The 21,051-nt window shown below is 40.2% G+C and overlaps 1 protein-coding gene across 1 annotated transcript in view; it reads right to left on the bottom strand.

Moving 5' to 3' along the window:
* Positions 1 to 3,173: 3,173 nt before the first annotated feature.
* Positions 3,174 to 21,051, bottom strand: part of col4a5 (collagen, type IV, alpha 5 (Alport syndrome)) — a 72,312-nt gene continuing 54,434 nt past the window's right edge. Inside the window, exons 25-49 of the mRNA XM_079844424.1 lie at positions 19,058 to 19,226; positions 18,399 to 18,491; positions 18,179 to 18,283; positions 16,815 to 16,912; positions 15,982 to 16,132; positions 15,727 to 15,840; positions 15,146 to 15,313; positions 14,932 to 15,021; positions 14,690 to 14,836; positions 14,105 to 14,203; positions 13,875 to 13,964; positions 13,651 to 13,790; positions 13,261 to 13,567; positions 13,121 to 13,171; positions 12,821 to 13,006; positions 10,016 to 10,149; positions 9,218 to 9,290; positions 7,753 to 7,824; positions 7,534 to 7,662; positions 7,303 to 7,401; positions 6,710 to 6,922; positions 6,428 to 6,605; positions 5,995 to 6,109; positions 4,000 to 4,172; positions 3,174 to 3,896 (exon numbers count right to left, since the gene is read on the bottom strand). Of these exons, the coding sequence (XP_079700550.1) occupies positions 3,815 to 3,896; positions 4,000 to 4,172; positions 5,995 to 6,109; positions 6,428 to 6,605; positions 6,710 to 6,922; positions 7,303 to 7,401; positions 7,534 to 7,662; positions 7,753 to 7,824; positions 9,218 to 9,290; positions 10,016 to 10,149; positions 12,821 to 13,006; positions 13,121 to 13,171; positions 13,261 to 13,567; positions 13,651 to 13,790; positions 13,875 to 13,964; positions 14,105 to 14,203; positions 14,690 to 14,836; positions 14,932 to 15,021; positions 15,146 to 15,313; positions 15,727 to 15,840; positions 15,982 to 16,132; positions 16,815 to 16,912; positions 18,179 to 18,283; positions 18,399 to 18,491; positions 19,058 to 19,226 (3,276 nt within the window). The 3' untranslated portion in view covers positions 3,174 to 3,814. The remainder of the gene's footprint in view (positions 3,897 to 3,999; positions 4,173 to 5,994; positions 6,110 to 6,427; positions 6,606 to 6,709; positions 6,923 to 7,302; positions 7,402 to 7,533; positions 7,663 to 7,752; positions 7,825 to 9,217; positions 9,291 to 10,015; positions 10,150 to 12,820; positions 13,007 to 13,120; positions 13,172 to 13,260; positions 13,568 to 13,650; positions 13,791 to 13,874; positions 13,965 to 14,104; positions 14,204 to 14,689; positions 14,837 to 14,931; positions 15,022 to 15,145; positions 15,314 to 15,726; positions 15,841 to 15,981; positions 16,133 to 16,814; positions 16,913 to 18,178; positions 18,284 to 18,398; positions 18,492 to 19,057; positions 19,227 to 21,051) is intronic.

Genomic DNA, 21,051 nt, shown 5'->3' with positions numbered 1-21,051 from the left:
GCTGAAGGTTCTACAGTGGCCAGAGTATCCAACACTTAATTAAGGGATGTAGTATTTGCCACTAGGTGCTCATGTTTCAAAACAAACATGAGCAGTGATTCATTTTTAAAGCTCATTAAGGAATATTCTTTAAACCATGCAGGTCATCTGATATTCCCCCCTAAAGGGCGAATTACCTGGAAATACAGCTTTGACGTATCTCGTTCTCCGAATCATTCCATGGACACAAATAAACAAAGTTAATCCACAGTCAGACTTTAGTGGCTAATTTAAGGCATGTATATTTCAGATAGGCCTACCGTATATTTTGTATACACGTAAATGACACAGTCAGCCATTAAACAGCTGGATATTATTGTCCAGCAATGTTAAAAACAACTATATACATATATAAAAAAAAATCTTCTCTTCATAATAAAAGACCAGCTTTCGAATCAGGCTTTGATCAAACAGAACCACCGTTGACTCTTGTTTTGGTTCTTTCTAGGCATTTTAAGTAGTTACCCACTTAAGTAGTTTCTGTAAAGAGCTTGGCTTGGCCTTTGCCCCTTGCTCCTGTTGTTGGCTGGAACAAAGACCATTATTCCAGTGGCAATGGGGTCACTGTCATCTGCTCACTGATCCTATTGAGGGCTTAGCTGTTGCCAAATATCAACACTCAGTTAGTCAACTGAATCTTATATTTAGGTCCTAATAACCACTCCTAAGCTCAAAGCTTAGTCATTAACCAATCTGTCCTGGATAACAAGCGCATTGTTAGAATCAGAAGAAGGCACTAACAGGAAAAGTACGAATGGAGACAGAAACCCTAATTAGTTAAGTTTACATCCACTTAAACATGCTGTTCTTGAATCACCATGCATTACTACACAAAAGCAGAGTGGCTGCAAAATCGTGTTGAACTTTATATCCATCTAATTGATAGACGTCTGTCAGTCAGGGAAAAGACAGCTGTTTGGCGTAGCCCTAAAGTTCCTGTGAGTCTGTTCTCCCTCTAGTGGTCCACCACAGTGGTGTTCTGAAATGACGAGGCAAAGTGAGAAAGTCCTGCAGTAATAATGTCATTTATTACTCACCCTCATGCCGTTCCACACACGTAAGACCTCCGTTCATCTTCGGAAATCTGACGGCTCAGTGAGTGAGACCTCCAGAGGGAGCAAAGCAATTTACTCTCAAGATCCATTAATGTACTAAAAACATATTTAAATCAGTCCGTGTGAGTACAGTGGTTCAATATTAATATTATAAAGCGACGATAATATTTTGGTGCGCCAAAAAAAAACGAAATAACGACTTATATAGTGATAACCGATTTCAAAACACTGCTTAACGAAGCTTCGGAGGGTATCAAATCAGTGGTTCGGAGCGCCAAAGTCACGTGATATCAGCAGTTTGGCGGATTGACACGCGATCCGAATCATGATTCAATACACTCCGAAGCTTCATGAAGCAGTGTTTTGAAATCGGTTATCACTATATAAGTCGTTATTTTGGGTTTTTGGCGCACCAAAAATATTATCGTTGCTTTATAATATTAATATTGAACCACTGTACTCACATGAACTGATTTAAAAATATGTTTTAGTACATTAATGGATCTTGAGAGTGTAAATTGCTTTGCTCCCTAAGGAGGCCTCACTGAGCCTTCGGATTTCAACACAAATATCTTAATTTGTGTTCCGAAGATGAACAGAGGTCTTACAGGTGTGGAACGGCATGAGGATGTGTAAAAAATGACATTATTTTCATTTTTGGGTGAACTAACCCTTTAATGTTGTCACATTCTCCTAGTTAAACATTACATTAAAAAAAAAACAAGTATAAATCTCATCAAGTTTATTACATTTATTCCAAAATACTGGTTATAATTAAAAGCAGTAACAATTTAGCCAATATATTTTACTTGTGAACTATTCAACTGTTCTTTTTAATAGTCGACTTATTTTCGGATCATCAAGCTCTGTAAACACTGATCACAGAGAAGAATTTCACAGATCACACACACACACAGTAATCATGTTTTCAGGCCATTTCAAGTTTGATTTGATATGACAAATCAGTGATATCTAAGTGGTTCAGTTGTTTACATTTTTTCCCATTAAGGTCAAAATTTTATTTATCACACTAACTAACCATATCCAATCATAGTGAGATGACGTTCCCCTATAAATTTTCAATTACACCACCCCCCAAATTTTTTAACCCCACCGCTCATTTAGGGGGTCTGTTATTTTAGAAAAATAAGTGATTTATATACCTTTTAATGTCACATTTTGTAATAATTGTGTTGTTTTATTTTTGTAATATTTCTCATCCAATTTTTTGGGGGAGGCACCCTTGGAGGAAATGCCCCCAGCCCACCATCATAAAACAATTTTTTGTTCCTATGCAGCAAGATGCTTTAGATAAGGAAATTGACTGACTGCAAAGCAAATACAACACTTTTGTAATTAGTATACCATACCAATACTGTCCATACTAACCAGAAAAAAACAACAAACAGAATCTCACTCTAAAAAAGTTCACCTTGTTGGTTTCTTTTATTTCAGTCATTTAAGTTTATAACAACTTCTGGATAGATTCTAAACATAAAAGAGGGAAATGATTTTGAAATACACATTGTTGCACCCGATGATGACTTGCAAGTAGATCTGCACTGTTTTAGATTAGATGAATCGCTGTCGGTCAGCAAATTTGAACTACAAAAAACTATAATATGCCAAATTTTCTGACAGGCAGTGTCATCTTATCTAAAACTGTGATACACCACACTGTGGTGTAATATAACACAAATAAGAACCACTGAAAGGTTTACAAATTCATAACACTAGTATTTGATGGGTTTTCACAGACATTTCCTTGCTGGATAAATGAAATCAGAATGGAGGAGAGATCTGTAAAAACAATTACATTTAAGCATGTCTGCGGTGAAGAACGCACTGACCCTTACTTAACTACTGAATGAAAAAACTAAAACCTCCTACAGCCAAATCAAGTTTCTGGATATATACTTTCTTTCTAATTAATATATATATATATATATATATAAAATACTGTTTCATTTAAAGGAAGTTCTTTGTACAAATGTCAGTGTAAATGAACGTGGAGCTAAAATGTGAATAAGGAGTGAGTGAGTGAGTGTGAGTGAGCATCAGACAAAGAACCCAGAAATTCATTAAAAATATCGATTTGGTTTTATACTAAAAAGGTGTTTTACACAATATACACATTTTATTACTTACAAAAAGAGATAAATGACACATTGCTAAAAAGTCCTGATACAGTAGTGTTAGTACCACCAACAAAGAAGAAAAAGTGATTGGAGAAAAATAATAGCAGTCCCATTAATGTAACGCTTCAGTGCATTTCGTCTCTTTGATGTTCAAAGTGCCGATTTGGTAACATGGAGACAATTCCACTCGAAAGAAAAAAGCGAGAGAGCATTTCTCCCCCCAAAAAATGTACCATTTGTGTACCAACATCAAAATTTTCATAGGAAAGTATTACATGAAAAGAATCTCTAGAAAATCTCTTGAAAAATATCTAATGCACATTGTGTCACGAATGCCATGGAACCTTGCTGGATCTGTATTTTTCTTTTGAGGTACTTCTTTGAAAAAAAAAAAAAAAAAGACTAATAAATTCATTTATTTTGTTTCAGTTTCTTTTGCTGTGTCGCACAGTAGCACCATAATGTTAAACGTGAAGATATCGCACCAATGAAACCCCACTGGTGTTCAGCATGATGGCCGCAGTCGTTGAAGGCGATGGCTGATCCTCAACAACAACAACAGACTGCGCAAATGTCACTACGTTACGTCCTCTTCATACACACGATACAGCGGCTCACACGGGTCGCCAAGTTTCCAGCTTTCAGTGTCTCTGACTGTGGCTTTCTGTTTGGGCAAAGAAAGAATGATACTCTGATGTTAGGCATCTTTTCGTTTCAAGCGCACGGTTTTTCAAGAATTGTTGTTGTACTTTTGAAGGAAATGTTACCTGAACATTTCATTGACGTCCACAGTGGCCAGCCAGAAGCTGTACGAGTTGCTGTAGTAATTGCAGGTGCCTCGACCGTGACACTCGATGAACGGAGCCGAGCGGAACTCCTCCAGACAGGAGCCGGGAGAGGCGAGAGCCTGACCCGAGCCCTCGGCACCTGCACTGGTGTGCTGTTACACAGAACAACACAGACAAATCAATGCGAGTCAACGGCGAATAAGGATGTCTGAGATGTTAACAAGTATTCATGCTGTTTTCACTTAAACAAAAACTTTGACCAAAAGACTTATCAAGTGGTGTTACCCAGTTAAAAGTACTATACTGAATTACATTAAAGGGCTAGTTCACCCAAAAAATGAAATTTCTGTCATTAACTACTCACCCTCATGTCGTTCCAAACCCTTCCAGACCGTCGTTCTCTGGAACACGAATTAATTCGAGCTCTCTGACCCCTCCATAGACAGCAATTTAAATACCACTTTCAAGGCCCAGAAAGGTAGTAAAAACATAATTATGTGACTCCAGTGGGTCAACCTTAATGTTATGAAGCAATGGGAATACTTTTTGTGCGCATAAAAAAATAAAATAAAAATAACGACTTTATTCAACAACTTCTCATCTGTGTCAGTCTTCTACGCAGATTATCGGGTCAGCATCACACACGTGCGTCGTGGTGTTCACGTGAACAGCTTCGGCCAATGGTAAGCCTCTGACGTGACTCAGAAGCGCTTCACTGTATTTACGATGTCAACAGAGTAAGAGACTGACACAGACGTGAAGAAATTGTTGAATAAAGTCATTCTTTTTCTTTGTTTCTAGCGCACAAAAAGCATTCTTGAAGCTTTATAAAATTAAGGTTGAGCCACTGGAGTCACATGGGCTATTTTAACAACCTTTCTGGACCTTGAAAGTGGTAATTAAATAGCTGTCTATAGAGGGGTCAGAGAGCTCTCGGATTTCGTCAAAAATATCTTAATTTGTGTTCCGAAGATGAACAAAGGTCTTACAGGTTTGGAATGACATGAGGGTGAAAAATGTATGACAGAATTTTCATTTCAACTAACCCTTTAATTAATTACACACACTATACAGATTTACTGAACAGTGCATGTGATCTACTAACACAGGGGTTAAGACATGCTTAGATTTTTTTGAGAGGTAAATAACTCATTTAAATAGTCTCCTCCCATAAATTGTGTCCTTTTCATTGCTAATTCTTCACTGCGAAGTGCAGTGAGTAGTTTAACGTCAAATGAGGGTTTGTGCAGGTGCAAGCTGTTAGTAAATCTGCCCATTTATCATTACTTTCAAAAATATTTTTCAAGGTCATTTTTGACCCAAACAAAATCAGCAGTTTCATATAAAAGGTCATGTGTGAAAATTGTCACAGCTGTCTAAAGCTGGGGTTCTTCCTGAGTTTAGCCAAACTTTTCCAAACTGCTGGTCCAATGTGGGTATAGTGTAGTATCATACAGGTATAAATTATTAAATTGTTTAATGAAGGTTTATACATTCTAGTTTCCATGACAGAGATCAAGATTAATCTTTTCATTACTACTGGTAAAATCCTTATCTTTAATCCTTATCAAGTAATCATAAATTACCATTTTCACTAATTCATTAGTTAAAAAGAGTGTGAACTATGAAGAACAGCACCTAAAACATTTTATATGAATTATTTTAGCTATTTTAATCTATGGACACTAAGTTTCTGTAAATTATAATTTTGGAAACAATTGTCATTATAGTAGATGCAGCAGAGCAAAGCCTACATTGGGGACTTCGAATATTGTTGTGGACAAGGAGGTGTTGGAGTCAAAAAAGGTTGAGAACGTCTGGTCTAAAAGTTAATGATTCTCGTCACATGACAAAATGGCTTATTGCATGTTGGTTAGACTTTGATTTGGCAGACACAATTTTTTCAAATATTACTAATTTTCGATGTCATCTAAGTCCGTCAAGAGTTCCTAGGACCTGTGGTATTGTACATACCATCATGAAGGAGTAACCTATCCAGAGGGGATCCCAGTTCTGCGGGCAGGATGGCAGCTGAACGGTCTGGCTGTGTATAGCAATCACCATGGCCGGAGCTTCACACACAGAACACCTACATACACACACATATAAACACATGTTGGGTTTCCATGTTTTATGGGGACTTTCCATAGATATAATGCTTTTTATACCGTACAAACTGTATATTCTAATCTATCCCCTAAATCTACTCATCACACAAAACTTTCTGCATTTTCTTTTATAATTCTGTATGATTTACAAAATGTTTTCCTCATGGGGACCAAAAAAATGTCCCCACAAGGTCAAAAATGACTGTTATTATTATGTTTGTGGGGACATTTGGTCCCCATAATGTAGGGAATACCTGAACCACACAACAACCTAATCTGTTAGAGTGACTGTCTCTTACCGACTGATGAAAGGTTTGATGCTCTCTCCAGTGATGGGCGCCATGCTCATGGGCATGGGCTGTGGTGTGGACAGCCAATAGGAGTAGTCATTACGGGAGGCGAAGTTGCAAACATTGTTGATGTTACAGAACATGAAAGGCATTGTGCTGAAACGACGTAGACAACTACCGGCCGTACCTGATGTTTTTTGAATGGAGAAAACCACACAATAGTCATAATCTACGTGATGTGGGAAAAATCATGATATATGCGTGTGCTTGATGCGTTTTAAGGCGACTCACCCAGGTCCTGTCCGTGCGCCCTCTCATTGCCTTGCACATAGAGTAAAGAGTAGCCATCATAGATAAGGCTTGTGCCGTCTGGACACGATGGTACTTCTGTGGCCTGACTGTGGCGAGTGATCAGAAAACCATGTGCTGCAGAAGCTGATCCTGAGATACCTGGAGGGCCCGGAATCCCATCTGGACCAGGAGGCCCGGGGTAACCACGCGGACCTGTAAATAATTACATCATGGTGATTGTGAGGCTGTCTTTTTTTCACACTCATGTCATTCTAAACCCATGGGACTTTGGTTAATATTTTAAATAAAAATTAAGATATTTTTTTATTAAACTGAAAGGTTTCTGTCCCTCCATTGAAAGTCCAGATAACCAGAACATAGAAGATCCAAAAAGGGACAGAAACCTCCCATCTTAATTTGTGTTTCACATATTAAGCAAATTCTGATGGGTCTGGAACGACATGAGAGTGAGTAATAAACCTTTTGGCTTTAATTGGACAAGACAGCAGAGATGTGGCCAAGTATTTGAAAATGACCCGGGTTGTTGTGCAACATTTCTACCCACCAGGCCACATCTTGGATCTTAACATTACCTTGTTGTCCAGCTGGTCCTAGATCTCCCTTCCTTCCAGGAGAGCCGCTAAATCCTGGAGGTCCCATTTGACCTGGGTCACCAGGGTTGCCAGGTGAACCTAGAGGATGAAGTGACATGAGATCATAGATGAGGAGGAAGAAGACCAGACCGGGTCCTATAGTCTTGACCAGGCTTTGCAGGTAAAGAATCATTCTTGTCTGTACTGTCTAGTCTCAATGTAACCACTAACCTGGAAGACCCTGTAATCCTGGGGGTCCAAGTGGACCTCTATTGCCTGGGATTCCAGGTGGTCCAGGTGGACCACGCTCACCCTTCGTAACAATAGGCCCTGGAGCAATGCCTGGGTCACCAGGAGGTCCTGTGATCAAAAGAGAGGAGGAAGTATTAGAGGATGCATTTTTTATCGAATTTGTAAAGGGAAAACTATCCGTGTTTCAAAATGACACACCTCGACTTCCAGTTTCACCTTGTGGTCCTGGGCGGCCCTCAGTTCCAGCGGGGCCAGACTGTCCTTTAGATCCTATAACATGCCGCAGTTACGTGGATAAGACCCTTTTACAAATAACACTTCAAAACAAGCTTTAACATACACACAATGGGCCTCATTCATGAAATGTTCGTAAATATATGAAAAAATTCGGAGTATTTCGCGCGTAAAATGGACCTTTACGAAAACTCTCCTCCAGATTCACAAACGCTTCGTATACCACGGATTCGGTAGTTAAATGTGTGTAAATTAATGAATTCCAAAAATTCGTAAATAGGACACGCGTGCACGCCCATTCATAATTAGCATAATCCCCGCCCATCAGTTACAACTGCAAATGATGTGGCCAGGAACGCTGTGGAATCTTCTGGAAGCCTTCTTTCTCAGGTTTGGCTCCAGTATTTTGCATAAATGCTAAAGAGATTAATTGACCATATGCCTAGCAATAAATATTCAATTATCGTGTGTCCACCAAAGCATTTTTAGCCAGCTAAAAAACGGCTGGTGCTCTTCCGAAAATGGCCAGCTGGTGGCGCATGAAAACGCTTTGCAAGGGCAGCGTTTTTCCAGCTGAGATACTTTGATTGCTATGATTATGATACAGAATACCTATGGCAGTAATGTGTTACTAGTATCTCAATTTGAAGAATATTACTGAATATAAAAAATGCCGCAAAAAGCAGTATTAACTTCTCCATTAACGCACCATTTACACGTGGTAGGGAACAGGTGTAAATTTCTTTCATACCAACTAACATTTTGAAAATACGAAAATATTCGTGAATCCGAAAATTTACGTCAGAGCGGCTTTACGAACAATTTACACACAAATTCGTTCTGCTCGTGTTTCATGAATGAGGCCCAATGTATTATTTAGTCACTCTAATGTTCCAAACGTGTATGCTGTAATTTATTTTGTGAAACACAAGAGAATTATTAAGAATGATCATGTGGTTCTTTAAATATACTATGTCGTATGCTCACCAAGGCTGCTTTTATTTGATCAAAAATACAGTAAAAACTTTTTTATTTGAATATATATTGTAATTTATTCAGCAGTTCAGCAGTCATTCCTCTAGTCTTCTTTGATCAACTTGATGCACGCAACTAATCATTTCTTTTTAAAAAATCATGCCGACCTCAAACTTTTGAATAGTAGTTTGTATTGTATAATTTTGTGTAATGAACAGATTGAAATTTAAAGTTCAGTGCAGAATCATCCCCTCTGCTGTCACTCTAAAGTGTCATTTTCCATACAGCATATCAGAACTGGCACACACACATTCAGCTATAAGACATGCAAGAAGCATGGCACTTGGTATCAATATGCCGCTGTGCTTGATACACCGTTTGTAGAGTAAATAGTGACAGACATTTTAATTTGTGGGTAAAACAAATATTTAATGGTTATAGAAGGATAACTGACCTGGGAATCCAGGAACACCTTGAGGTCCAATATCTCCTTTCAGGCCACTAGGCCCTGGATTTCCTGGAGAACCCTTGAGAACAAACAAACATCATTATCTAACTGAATATAATAAATAGATGAACATGTATATGTAAAAATTCTGACAGAATGTTGTGATTGAACAGATACGAATCATGTACTCCACAGAGCAGTGCAATTAAACAAAATATTGGGTTACATTTGGTAACACTTTATTTTACAGTGTCCTTGTTACATATGTTACATGTACTTACCATAGTAATAAATTATGCATAATTACATGCCACTATACCTCAACCAAACCCTAATCCTACCCTAACCCTATAGTAAGTACATGTAGCTAATTAATATTACTCAGTACTTAAATATGTAAATACACTGTGTTGTTGACACCTTAAAATAAAGTGCAAGTTACATTGTACTTACTCAAATAATGACTGTGTAATATTAATTAAATACATTTACTATAGAGTTACAGTTAGGGGTTGGTTTAGGGTTAGTTACTTGTAAATATGCATAAACTAGTGTTATTACTATAGTAAGTACATGTAGTAACGTAATGTCTAACTAAGTCACCTTAAAATAAAGTGTTACCAAATATTGTCCTCTTTTTTTTTTTTTTTAGCAAAATCACATAACCCACATTAACCAAATGCAGCCTACAATGATTCCACAAGACGTTTCTACAGATGGAGAATGTATGAATGTACGAAATGTATAAATCCCTTTGCTAACAATAATTAAACCTTCTCATTAGAACACATTTATAATGCTTACCGGAAAGCCAGAGGCACCGTACTCTCCTTTCAGTCCTGGTGCACCAGGTGTCCCAGGGACTCCAGCCAAGCCCTTCTCACCCTTCACTCCTCCACTACCTGGAGGTCCACGTGGACCCTCAGGACCAGGAGGACCTTCACATTCACAGAACAGAAATCAGTTCCCCAGAATCAGATCCAAACAAATACTGCGTGCATGTTTATATTGTGTATATTGTATATAGTGTGCTGAATGGTTCTGGGATGTTCTATGAGAAGGAGAAGGTACATAGAGAGATCGACAAAAGACTCATAATTACAGTATATTCCTAAAATTGGATAGGGATATGAAAGTTAAACATCAAAAAATTAAATCCCAGTACCATCTAGTAACTAACGGAGGTGCACAGTATGACACACAGCTGAGTATCAAACCAAGTTGTCTAACCTGCAGGACCTATAGTGGGGTCAAAGGTCAATGGGTTCCCAAAAGTCCAATAAGAGGAGAAGCAAAGAACAAGATAAAAGGTCTTTAATACAGAGCACAACAAGACACGTATATGATGTGGTGAGGAAGTTGTCAAATTTCAAAATGTTTACAATTCAGAAATATTGGTTGTTTTTGCCTCCAGTGGCTTTACAGAAGTCATTTTTGAAGAAACAATGTAGCACATTCGACATGGCACTAATATTACCATTCAAAAATGTAGGGTCAGTATCAGTAAGATGAAAAAAGCAAATAAATACTTTCATTCAGCAAAGTTGCATTCAACTGATCAAAATTGACAAATGATTTCTGAAGGATCATATAACACTGAAGACTGGAGTACGGGCTGATCACAGGAATAAACCGCATTTCAAAATATAATAACATTTCAATTGTAATTATATTTCACAATATTGCTGTTTTACTGTATTTTTGATCAGATAAATGCAGCCTTAGTGAGCATAAGAGACTTCTTTCCAAAACTTTAAAAAATATTACTGACCCCAAACTTCTGAATAGTAGTGCGCATACACATCATCATTATGGTTACATGCTCAACCCATACTGGAATAAAGCTGTTAAGATTGGTCATCATAATCTGAATAATCAAGATATGCACATTCTTTAAGAATTTAGGATTCATCAAGTTTGTTGCAATTGGGATACAACATTTACATGAGACATTCATAATCGTATTTGAGCAAATTCCAATATAGTAATAATCTTGTGCATGTAAATGAGATCATTGTGCAAAATCTGATAATCTGCTCAAATACAGGTAGCAAAATGCTGTTACACGTAGTCAATTTTATTGTGGTAATACTACTTTTTAGAAGTATTATTGTGCATGCTAGAAAAGATCCACAATTTCTGGAATGAAGCTGTAATTGCATAAATCCTTTCTAGCACAGCATAGTATAATTGAATAATCTAGTCACAAGATACAGATGAATTACAAATTATTAATAGGTAGATGAAAGAGTTATGTATTGAGGCATGGAAAAAAAAATCTTTAGCATGAAGAAGCTGACCTGCTGGGCCTGCAAAGATCCCATGTCATCAGGGGGAGCAGAACAATGCCGCAAGAAACAGAAAATGCATATAATACCCAGAACACACCTGGGTAAAATAAGCCTAATAGACACTAGCCAAAATGGTCTCCTCCATCAACTTCAAAATCTTTGGTAAGACACTTATCAAGCAGCTCTGATATCAATTTTATATTGATTGTTTAAAATAAATATGAGCCGAAATCATGAACGTTTTTGCTCTTTTATTCCAAGGCGGAGATCATTTTAGATAGTCCTACAATGGCTTTCATTTCTTACAAATCAGCACATCTCCCATGCAAAAGTGCCAGATGACCACTAAATTTGGTCACAGAAATAGACAGCATCCTGTGGAGGAAAGTACTGCTTCCACTGCTGAAGAGAAGGGACGGGTGGAAGCGAAGTGATGATAGATGAATGGATGGGTGAACAGCTAGCCGTGGTGGATAGGGAAAGCAGACACTGTGTGTAATACTCACAGGGCCCTGACTGGGTAACTGTGAAACACCGACAGCAAAAAAAACTCTGCATGCATGCAAAGCCTTCACTTCTCTCTAACATATGACAAACCGGCACACAATTGAGGAAGGGAGTGATGAGAATAGAACATCACTTGCAATGAAGGGAATGCAAACAGTGTGTCTTGTGCTCCTTGATCTGAGAGTGTATTTGTGACAGTGACATGGACATGGCATAATCATGATTGCTTGTAAAATATTCCATGCAAATCAGTCAAACAAACAAAATCAAAGCCAGTATTGCCCTCTGGTTCACAATTAAAATATTACTTTAGCTGATGATGTAATTCCCAAACAGAGGTACTTTAATCTGATTTCCTTTTTTCTGAGATAAATCTATACTCGTTTATGACTTGTAGATAAAAATGTTTTAATGCATTGATTCAGTTCCTGAATGTGTAAGTCGATTACCAGACAAATATCATTATCTTCTCTTGTATAGCCACTACACCAAGACCATGAATGACTTCAGCAAATGCTGTGGTAAAGCAGAGTATTAATTATTAGGAGTATGTGGGGAAGCCAGTATTTGTGTCTAGATTTTCTTGGGATTACAAATTGGTTATTGGTAAAAATGTTTTTTGGGCCAATTTAAGTGCTGATAAAATAAACAAATTTTAAGAGTTAGTTTTTTTAATTAGATATTCAACTCCAGGCTAATTTAAAAAAAAATGAACAAATGCAAATGTCAGCTTGATGTGATCAATATAACTCATGACATTGTGACACCAAGAGGGCAGAGCTGGCCAAAAGGGATGAGATGTTTAACTTACCAGATCTTCCGGAGGGACCAGGTGGGCCTTGGATGCCTTTAGGCCCCTGCAAAGGCACGCCTGGAGGCCCAGGTGGTCCTGCAGGGCCAATCTGACCAGGCAACCCAGCGAATCCCGACTCACCCTTCGGACCAGGATTTCCAGGACCTCCGGGAGAACCCGGAAAACCAGCGTCTCCTTTAGGCCCTGCGACATAATAAAAATCACTTCTTAAATCTGCTATAAAATTATAACGCGGAGCTCTTAGAATTCTTCTTGCGTAACAATGAAGATACATGAACAAATCTCTCAGTACTTTACCTGGTGAACCGGGAAAACCGGACGGGCCTGGGCCACCAAGGCCTGGGGCACCTGGGTAAAAAGTTAAAAAGAAATGATTCCACATATTCTATACTGAGGACATCTTGCACACTTTTGATTTCCTCTGGATTCAGACTAACCTGGTTCACCCTTTTGTCCTGCAGGTCCTGGAATACCATCACGACCAGCAAAACCTTTATCGCCAGGGATGCCGGGTGATCCAGGTCGTCCAGGATCTCCTGGTCTTCCAGGTGCTCCACTAAGACCAGGAGGGCCTGGAGCGCCATCCAAACCTTTAGGGCCAGGAATGCCAGGTCCACCTTGGAATCCTGGGAGTCCTGGATCCCCCTTTTGTCCAGGGCTACCAGTCAAGCCTGAAGGTCCTGGAAGGCCAGGCTGGCCTTTCATCCCAGGGTTTCCAGGGAATCCTGGAGTGCCTGGTTCACCCTGGGAATTTAAAAACATTTAATAGCATTAAATATTAAAAGCTAATATTCTCAATGTTGAAATAGTAGACAATATGTTTTTACCTTTGGCCCAGGATTTCCTGGTAATCCAAATCCTGGTGAGCCAGGATCACCTTTGGGTCCAGGAAACCCTGGTGTTCCTGGGGATCCAGACTGGCCAGGTCGGCCAGGTTGGCCAGAGTTTCCTTTCACTCCAGAATTTCCTATAGCAAAGAAGACCAGGTTTCAAAGCCTCAGAAACATAACAAATGTTTTGGTTTAGAGCCATATGGGAGTGAGGATCTAACCTGGCAATCCCATCTCTCCCATGCTACCCTTCAGTCCTGGGGCTCCTGAAGACCCTGGAGTTCCTGGGAAACCAGAATCACCTTTGGGGCCTAAACATGAATACAAAATGTATTTAACCAGCCAACAAAACCCCATTCACTAGTCTTATATACTTTGCAGTACACTACAAAAGACTTGATTGAAGATGCTTTTGATGGCTCAAATTCAAATTTGTACTTGTCTGCTTTACCTGGGGGTCCTGGTAGTCCTGGCCTTCCATCTTGCCCAGGGGGACCAGGATCTCCAGAGATACCGGGAATACCCTTTGCTCCTGGTGATCCACTAAAACCTATATGACAAATAAAGAGAATCATAGAGTCACCAAAATATATGAGGAGATTACATTTTTCCTTTTTTAAACTTTTAATATAGAAAAACACATGTTGAGGAGGGACCCCCAAAGATGACAAGAAACAGAAAACGCATAATAATGCACCTGGGTAAAAAAAAAAGCCTAATAGACAGTAGACAAAATAGTCTCCTTCTTATCAACTTTTAAATCTTTTGTTAGGCTATTATCAACCAAGCTTTGATATCAATTTTATATTAATGAATATTAAAAGACATTAAATAAAGATATAGATGTTCAATAATATATATATTTTATATAAAGTCCAGAAGAAACCCATTTTAGTCTCTCAATGGCTTTTAATTCTCTTTCTTTATATCTTAGGAAAGGAGTCCCTCACAAGGGGATCCTCATATTTTGGGATCCTTGACGTCACCAAAAAGGCCATGATGGTGTGAGCCGTAGCAGCTTACAGATTTGTCTCACCTGGAACTCCGGGTTCTCCTTTTAGTCCTTTTAGTTGAGGTGGAAATGAGATTATGGCAGGTGGGCCTGGAATGCCTGGGTCACCTCTGTCTCCTTTGCCTCCTGGGTTACCTTGGCTTCCTTGTCGTCCTGGGACACCGTCATCTCCTGCATGGGCGCAAAGCACAATAATATGTCACTCTATGAGAGACTTTATGAAATTTTTTCAGAAATTAGAACTGAAGCAAAAAATTGTATTAGACCTTTTGGTCCTGGAAAGCCTGGTCTGCCAGGGTTACCAGGGCTACCTGATGGTCCTGGAGAACCCATTCCACCCATGTCACCTTTAGGCCCTGTAATAATGATATAGGATTAATAGAGAAGGACCAGGATAAAGAAACAAGATATATATGGTATACATTCAACAAATGCAGTTAAAATTGATAATATTAGTAGATATTACTATCATCATATTACCAGGCAGTCCTGGTAGGCCATCTTGACCAGGTAGTCCTGGACCCCCAGGTGGACCAATTGTGCCAGGAGGTCCAGGATATCCAGGGCTTCCTCTGTCACCTTGCAACCCTGGAATACTCAGACCTGGGGGGCCACGGTCTCCTTTCTCTCCATTCGAACCAGGGATTCCTGAAGTAAAGAAGACAACAATGGTGTTAGATAGTGAAACACTACTTACTCGTATTACTAAGATCCATAATAGGAGTACTAAGATTTGTTTTTGATAATGCTTATGAGATACGCTTTACCTGACACACATTTGTCATAGCATTGTTATAATTCCTAGACTAAATAATATTTTATTTAAAAGTATTGGCTAGTTATAAATGGGTGTGGTTTATAATCATTACAATTCTGTTTTCTTAGACAAAGCATCTCCCTGTGCACATAAACAATAGTGCAAACACAACAAACACAACAGTGGAGACTCCTGTGCTTGCATTAGACTAGAAATAAATCTGGCAAGCATTTCTCTAATTCAAGATCCATTCTTCTCGGAAGTGTGTTTGTACACAATTTTACTGGAACAACTGTAGGCATACCAGGAGACCCCATAGAGCCAGGAGGTCCAGGAGGACCAGGGGGGCCCTGAAGGCCAAAGGCAGGGGGTCCCGGGGGGCCACGAGGTCCAGGACCACCAGGAAAACCACCATCACCTAAGTGCAAAAAGGAAATGCAAAGAACTTAGATCAATTGTTTTATATTTGTGATACAACTTCATGTTAGAAAGGCACCTCTTTTGTGTCTAGTGCAGCATTGCTATTTATTCTCTTTTTAAACATAAAGTAATTGTGTACCTTTAGATCCAGGGGCACCATCGAAACCTGAACGACCTGGTGCACCAGGGTTTCCAGGGAAACCAGGATCACCTTTAGGACCGGGTGTACCTTTACTGCCTGGGAATCCTGAAGGACCTTGAGGGCCAGGTAAACCAAAACCAGGCTCTCCCTTTGGGGACAAAGACACTCATTGGAGCACTTTCCTAATACAGTTCACTCATTTATGCCCACAATGCACTTCATGATTTATAGTATACAACCAATGAACACTATATTGCCCATAATTCAATGCAGAAAGGATGCACATAGCTTCTTAATTTCTTCCTGCAAATTTCAACCAGTTTCATTTTTCATCTGATAGAAAATGTATATACATATATTCACCATTGTTCAAAAGTCCGGGGTCGGTAAGTCTCTTATATCTCGTATCATCAAGGCTGTATTTATTTGATGATACAGTAATACAGTAATATTGTGAAAATGTATTAGAATTTAAAATAACTGTTTTTTTATTTTTAATATATTTTAAAATGTTATCTTTGATGGCAAAGCTGAAATCAGCAGCCATTACTCCAGTCTTCAGCAGGATACATGCTTTGATGAACAGAAATTACAAAATAACCTGCATTTATTTGAAATAAAAATCTTTTGTGACAATGATTATAAATGTCGTTGCTGTCACTAATTCTTACTAATCCCAAACTTTTGAATAGTAGTGTATACAATGTGCAATAGAATGATTCAGAAACTGATTATTAAAATATTCAGTTATCACCTGGATGTAACATATTTGTATCTACAGGTGAAGTTTATAATATTATATTGTATTGTGTAGGTTAAACGTTTCATACTTTAGGTCCAGGTAATCCAGATTGACCAGGCAGCCCATCCAAACCTGGTCGCCCAGGAATGCCAGGTCCACCAGGGGAACCAGCAATACCAGGAAAACCTGGAAAACATGAACAGCACTGTTAGATATATGGACAAAATGGTCCCTCACTACCCTAAGAAAAAAAAAGTACTTAAAAAAAGGGAAAGAATATGTGGAACAATACATGTGGCTAGTGAAAGTCTGATAATTTGGCCAGGCCAATTAATTAGCAAGTATTTGGCCAAATCTGACTTTTTTAATGAATAATGTGAATTGGAATTTTAAGTGAATTGGAAAACGCTTAGCAGTTGACAAAAGTACCTCTTAGGGCTGGGCGGTATATCGAGTTTGTACAATATATCAATATATTTTTTTTAGATACGATATGGAATGAGGCAATACCGTTTACCGATACAGTAGAATAAGAACGCATCTAAAAAATAGAGGAGTAGGCAGAATGAGCTGATGCAGGGAAAGTGCATGATACAACTAGTCCTAAACACATGCTTTATATTAAGGGCTTCAAAATAACTGGTAAGATATACTTAACACATGGTTTAAAGCAGCTTGCCCTGTCAGATGCTCTGAGAGATAGGATACTTGTGCCGACAGATAAATACTTGCACTCTTTAATGCATTTGAAATGTGGTGCTTTCCTCAGTGCATAACTTGCATTTCACAGGTATATTCTCCATCTTTAAATGTTAGAAAGTCATGCAAATATGTCCGAGGACGAGCTTCTGCAAGTGAATCTCCGCTAAAATTCAGGCTTCCGTGAACGAGTGGCTGCCACACGCATTCGTGCCAAACAGACAGAGCGCAATAGAATAGGAATAATAATAATAATTCTGATAAGTATACATATTTCTAAAATATTTGTTGTTGGACAATAAATTGCCATACGTGGAATTTTAAACCTACAATTAAGTATATTTTTATGAAAGTGACCATTATAATGTGGTAATCAAATGTAGGCTATTATGCTTTTGTTTTTATTTTCAATTTTAGTTTAGTGAATTTAAAAACAAAATTATTTATATTGTTTTTTAGTTGTAAACCCCCTTTTGCACAGCCTACATTACATTCACTGTATTTGTTTATAGCCTTTAATATCAACAATGTTTTTAGGACATCATTGGGCAGGATGTGAAATACAATTATTATTAAAATAAATACAGATTTTTTTTTTTATCCAAATAGAAAAACGTAGAAAATACCGGGATATATACCGTGTAAAGCCATTCAACCAAAAAAATACAGAGATATGATTTTTTGGCCATATCGCCCAGCCCTACTACCTGTGACAGAGTCTATTGGTGTTTCAACAGTGGGAATACATTGTACCTTTAGTACCAGGGGGTCCTGGCAAACCAATACCAGGAAGACCAGGATCTCCTTTGGCTCCAGGTAGGCCTGGGAACCCAGGCTGTCCAGGTGAGCCTGTATTACCTGTACAGATATGGAACCAGTCTCTGTTGAATTTTGAATTCCCAATCTGCTCCATATGCATTTAAGACCACTAAATATACACTGACAAAGTGTGGTAAGCCCATTTTTTCTTTACCTGTACTTCCTGGCAATCCGGACTCTCCATCACGTCCAGGGGGTCCGCGCTCACCTTTTTCTGACACAGCTAACCCAGGTTCACCTTTCTGACCTACCCAGCCAGAAAAACATTGAGATGATGTAATGTCCAGTTACTCATAATTTAAACTTCATTTAAGTCAAAAAATAGTCACACACTGAACATAATTACACATATTCAATCATGACAAGTACAAGTACAGACTTGCTACTGCCAATAGATACAGAGACACGCTGCCTTGAGCATGTAAGATATGCTGCAGCTGCATGAAGACATTCATAAATCCCGTAGCGGATCTAGACTGCTGGAGCTGGGGGACGAGGAGGATTTCAGATGAACTCAGATAAAGCGCTGCAGGACCAGCTTACAGTGAACACTGATCCAGAGCAAATGTTGAGCCAGCAATTCCAGTGGCTACAGAATCAGCAGATGCCAATTAGCTTATGCCATGTAATAATGAAATGATTGCTTTCAGACTGCATATAAGGACCTTTCAGCCTGCACCATCTAGAGTTTCATGACTGAACTACATATTTACTTTGATTAGTGCAAAAATAGAATATATGTAATTCATATTCACATATTAAATTGATTGACAGCCTTATTGAACATAAAAACAAGACAGTATTGCTTTTTACCTGGAGCTCCAGGACCCCCTGATCTTCCTGAAACGCCCTGAATACCCTTCTCTCCAGGAGGGCCCTGTGGGCCAAATCCTGGGGAACCAGGCTGCCCCCTGTCTCCTATAGATCCTGGCAAGCCGGGTTCGCCTGGTGGACCCTGTGTACCTTTCACCACTGCCGAACCCTTTAAGAAAAAACGGCACATTTCAGAGCAGATTGTTTTGTGAACGTGTTACTGCCCAGTAAGTAATTTTTGCGTTTAAATGATGTCTAATAGGCGTCCAAACACAGCCCTGACGTCTAGGCTAAAACAAGGAAAAATTTGGGCTGTCAATGAAAATGTAATAGATGTCTAACCTTAAACCAAGAATAGACTAGTAATCTAGAACATGAACAATGAAACCAAACACCTTGTAATCACTGTTGACTTTGCTTACATGATGGAATATCATACATCTCGCAAGTTATTTTTGGCAAAAATGACATGTAAAAAAATTCAAGGTTATTTTGGCTAGAAGTGGATTACTCATGCCCGGACTATAGTTAAACGAGACGATGAAATGATGGCTATTGTTTGCTGGGTAAAGTCATGGAAAGCACAGTTTTTCATTTTTCAAGTGTGTGGCGAGGTGGGCGTGGTCCCGCGAGGTCTGTAGCGGGAGAGAGGGGGCGGAGCCGAGCGGTCGGTAAGTAGGTCAAGTGCAAATGGTGAACACCTGTCTCTGTTTGCAGTAATTGGCGTGGAGAGACCGCATATAAGCGGCTGCCGGGAGAGAGATGAGAGAGAGAGTTGGACTGGGACTTGATGCAGACACACAACAGGAGAGAAAGAGAGAGAGTCTTCCTGCAAACGTTATGAGTGAAAAGAGAAAGCATCTGATAGAGAATTGTTGCTGAGAGTGACTGAGAATTTGAAACGCCAGCGTGCGTCCTTTTTGTTTTGAGTTATATCAATAAAGTGTACAAGTCCCAGCCTCGCCGACCCTGTCTTCTTCCTTCCTGCCCACGACTATCACGAACCCCGTTACACTGGTGCCGAAACCCGGGAAGGAAGAAGGTTGCCGCCGCCATGCAAACTCCGTCAAGAACGCCACTTGCGGACATCGTCGAGTCGCTCGCTGGTCTTCATCAGGAACACCACCAGGACCTGCTGGCCGTGAGGGCGGAGCAAGAGAAGCGTTTCGAGGCTCTGCTCCGCGCCCAGCATGAAGACCGCGAGCTCTTCCGGAGCTGGATGGACCGGGAGGTTCGGGCCGTCCCCACCCCCACTACGGAGTCAACCGCCGCTGTGCCTCTCAACAAGATGGGTCCGCACGATGACCCAGAGGCCTTCATAGACCTTTTTGAGAGGTCCGCCGAGGTCCGGGGATGGCCCCAGAAGGACTGGTCAATGCGGCTACTGCCGCTGTTGTCCGGAGAGGCGCAGATAGCCGCACACCAGCTACCAGTCCAGAACCTCCTGGTCTACAACGACCTGAAGAATGCCATCCTTCAGCGGGTCGGCCGGACCCCCGAACAACATCGTCAACGTTTCCGGACCCTGGCACTCGACGAGTCCGGCCGGCCCTTTGCGTTCGCGCAACAGCTCCGGGACTCCTGCCGCAAGTGGCTGATGGCCGATGAAAGCGACGTCGAGGAAGTCATCGATCGAGTGGTGCTGGAACAATTCGTCGCGCGGCTCCCGAGGAAGACCGCGCAGTGGGTCCAGTGCCACCGCCCGACGTCGCTGACCCAGGCCATCCACTTGGCGGAGGACCAGATGGTGGCGTGCCACGGGGTCGGCGAGCCCCTTCCTTCGGCTTCTCTCTCTCTCTCTCTCTCTTCTCCTCCCCCTCCTGTTCTCTCCAAGCCTGTCCCTCTTCCCAGGTCTCGCGGCGGGCTCCTGCCCAGGCCGGCACCGAGGTGGAGAACCGGGCTGCCCGCGGAGGTTCCGGCAGCCCCCAGACCAGCAGCGAGGGGAGGCGGAGCAACCGGCGACCCGTTCACCACCACCTCCGCATCAGCGCTCT

Source organism: Gobio gobio (assembly GCF_949357685.1).
Source record: "Gobio gobio genome assembly, chromosome: 2".
Classification (NCBI taxonomy): Eukaryota; Metazoa; Chordata; class Actinopteri; order Cypriniformes; family Gobionidae; genus Gobio; species Gobio gobio.
The sequence above is the reverse complement of the archived record's forward strand: the minus strand, read 5'-3'. Positions and strand labels throughout refer to the sequence as shown.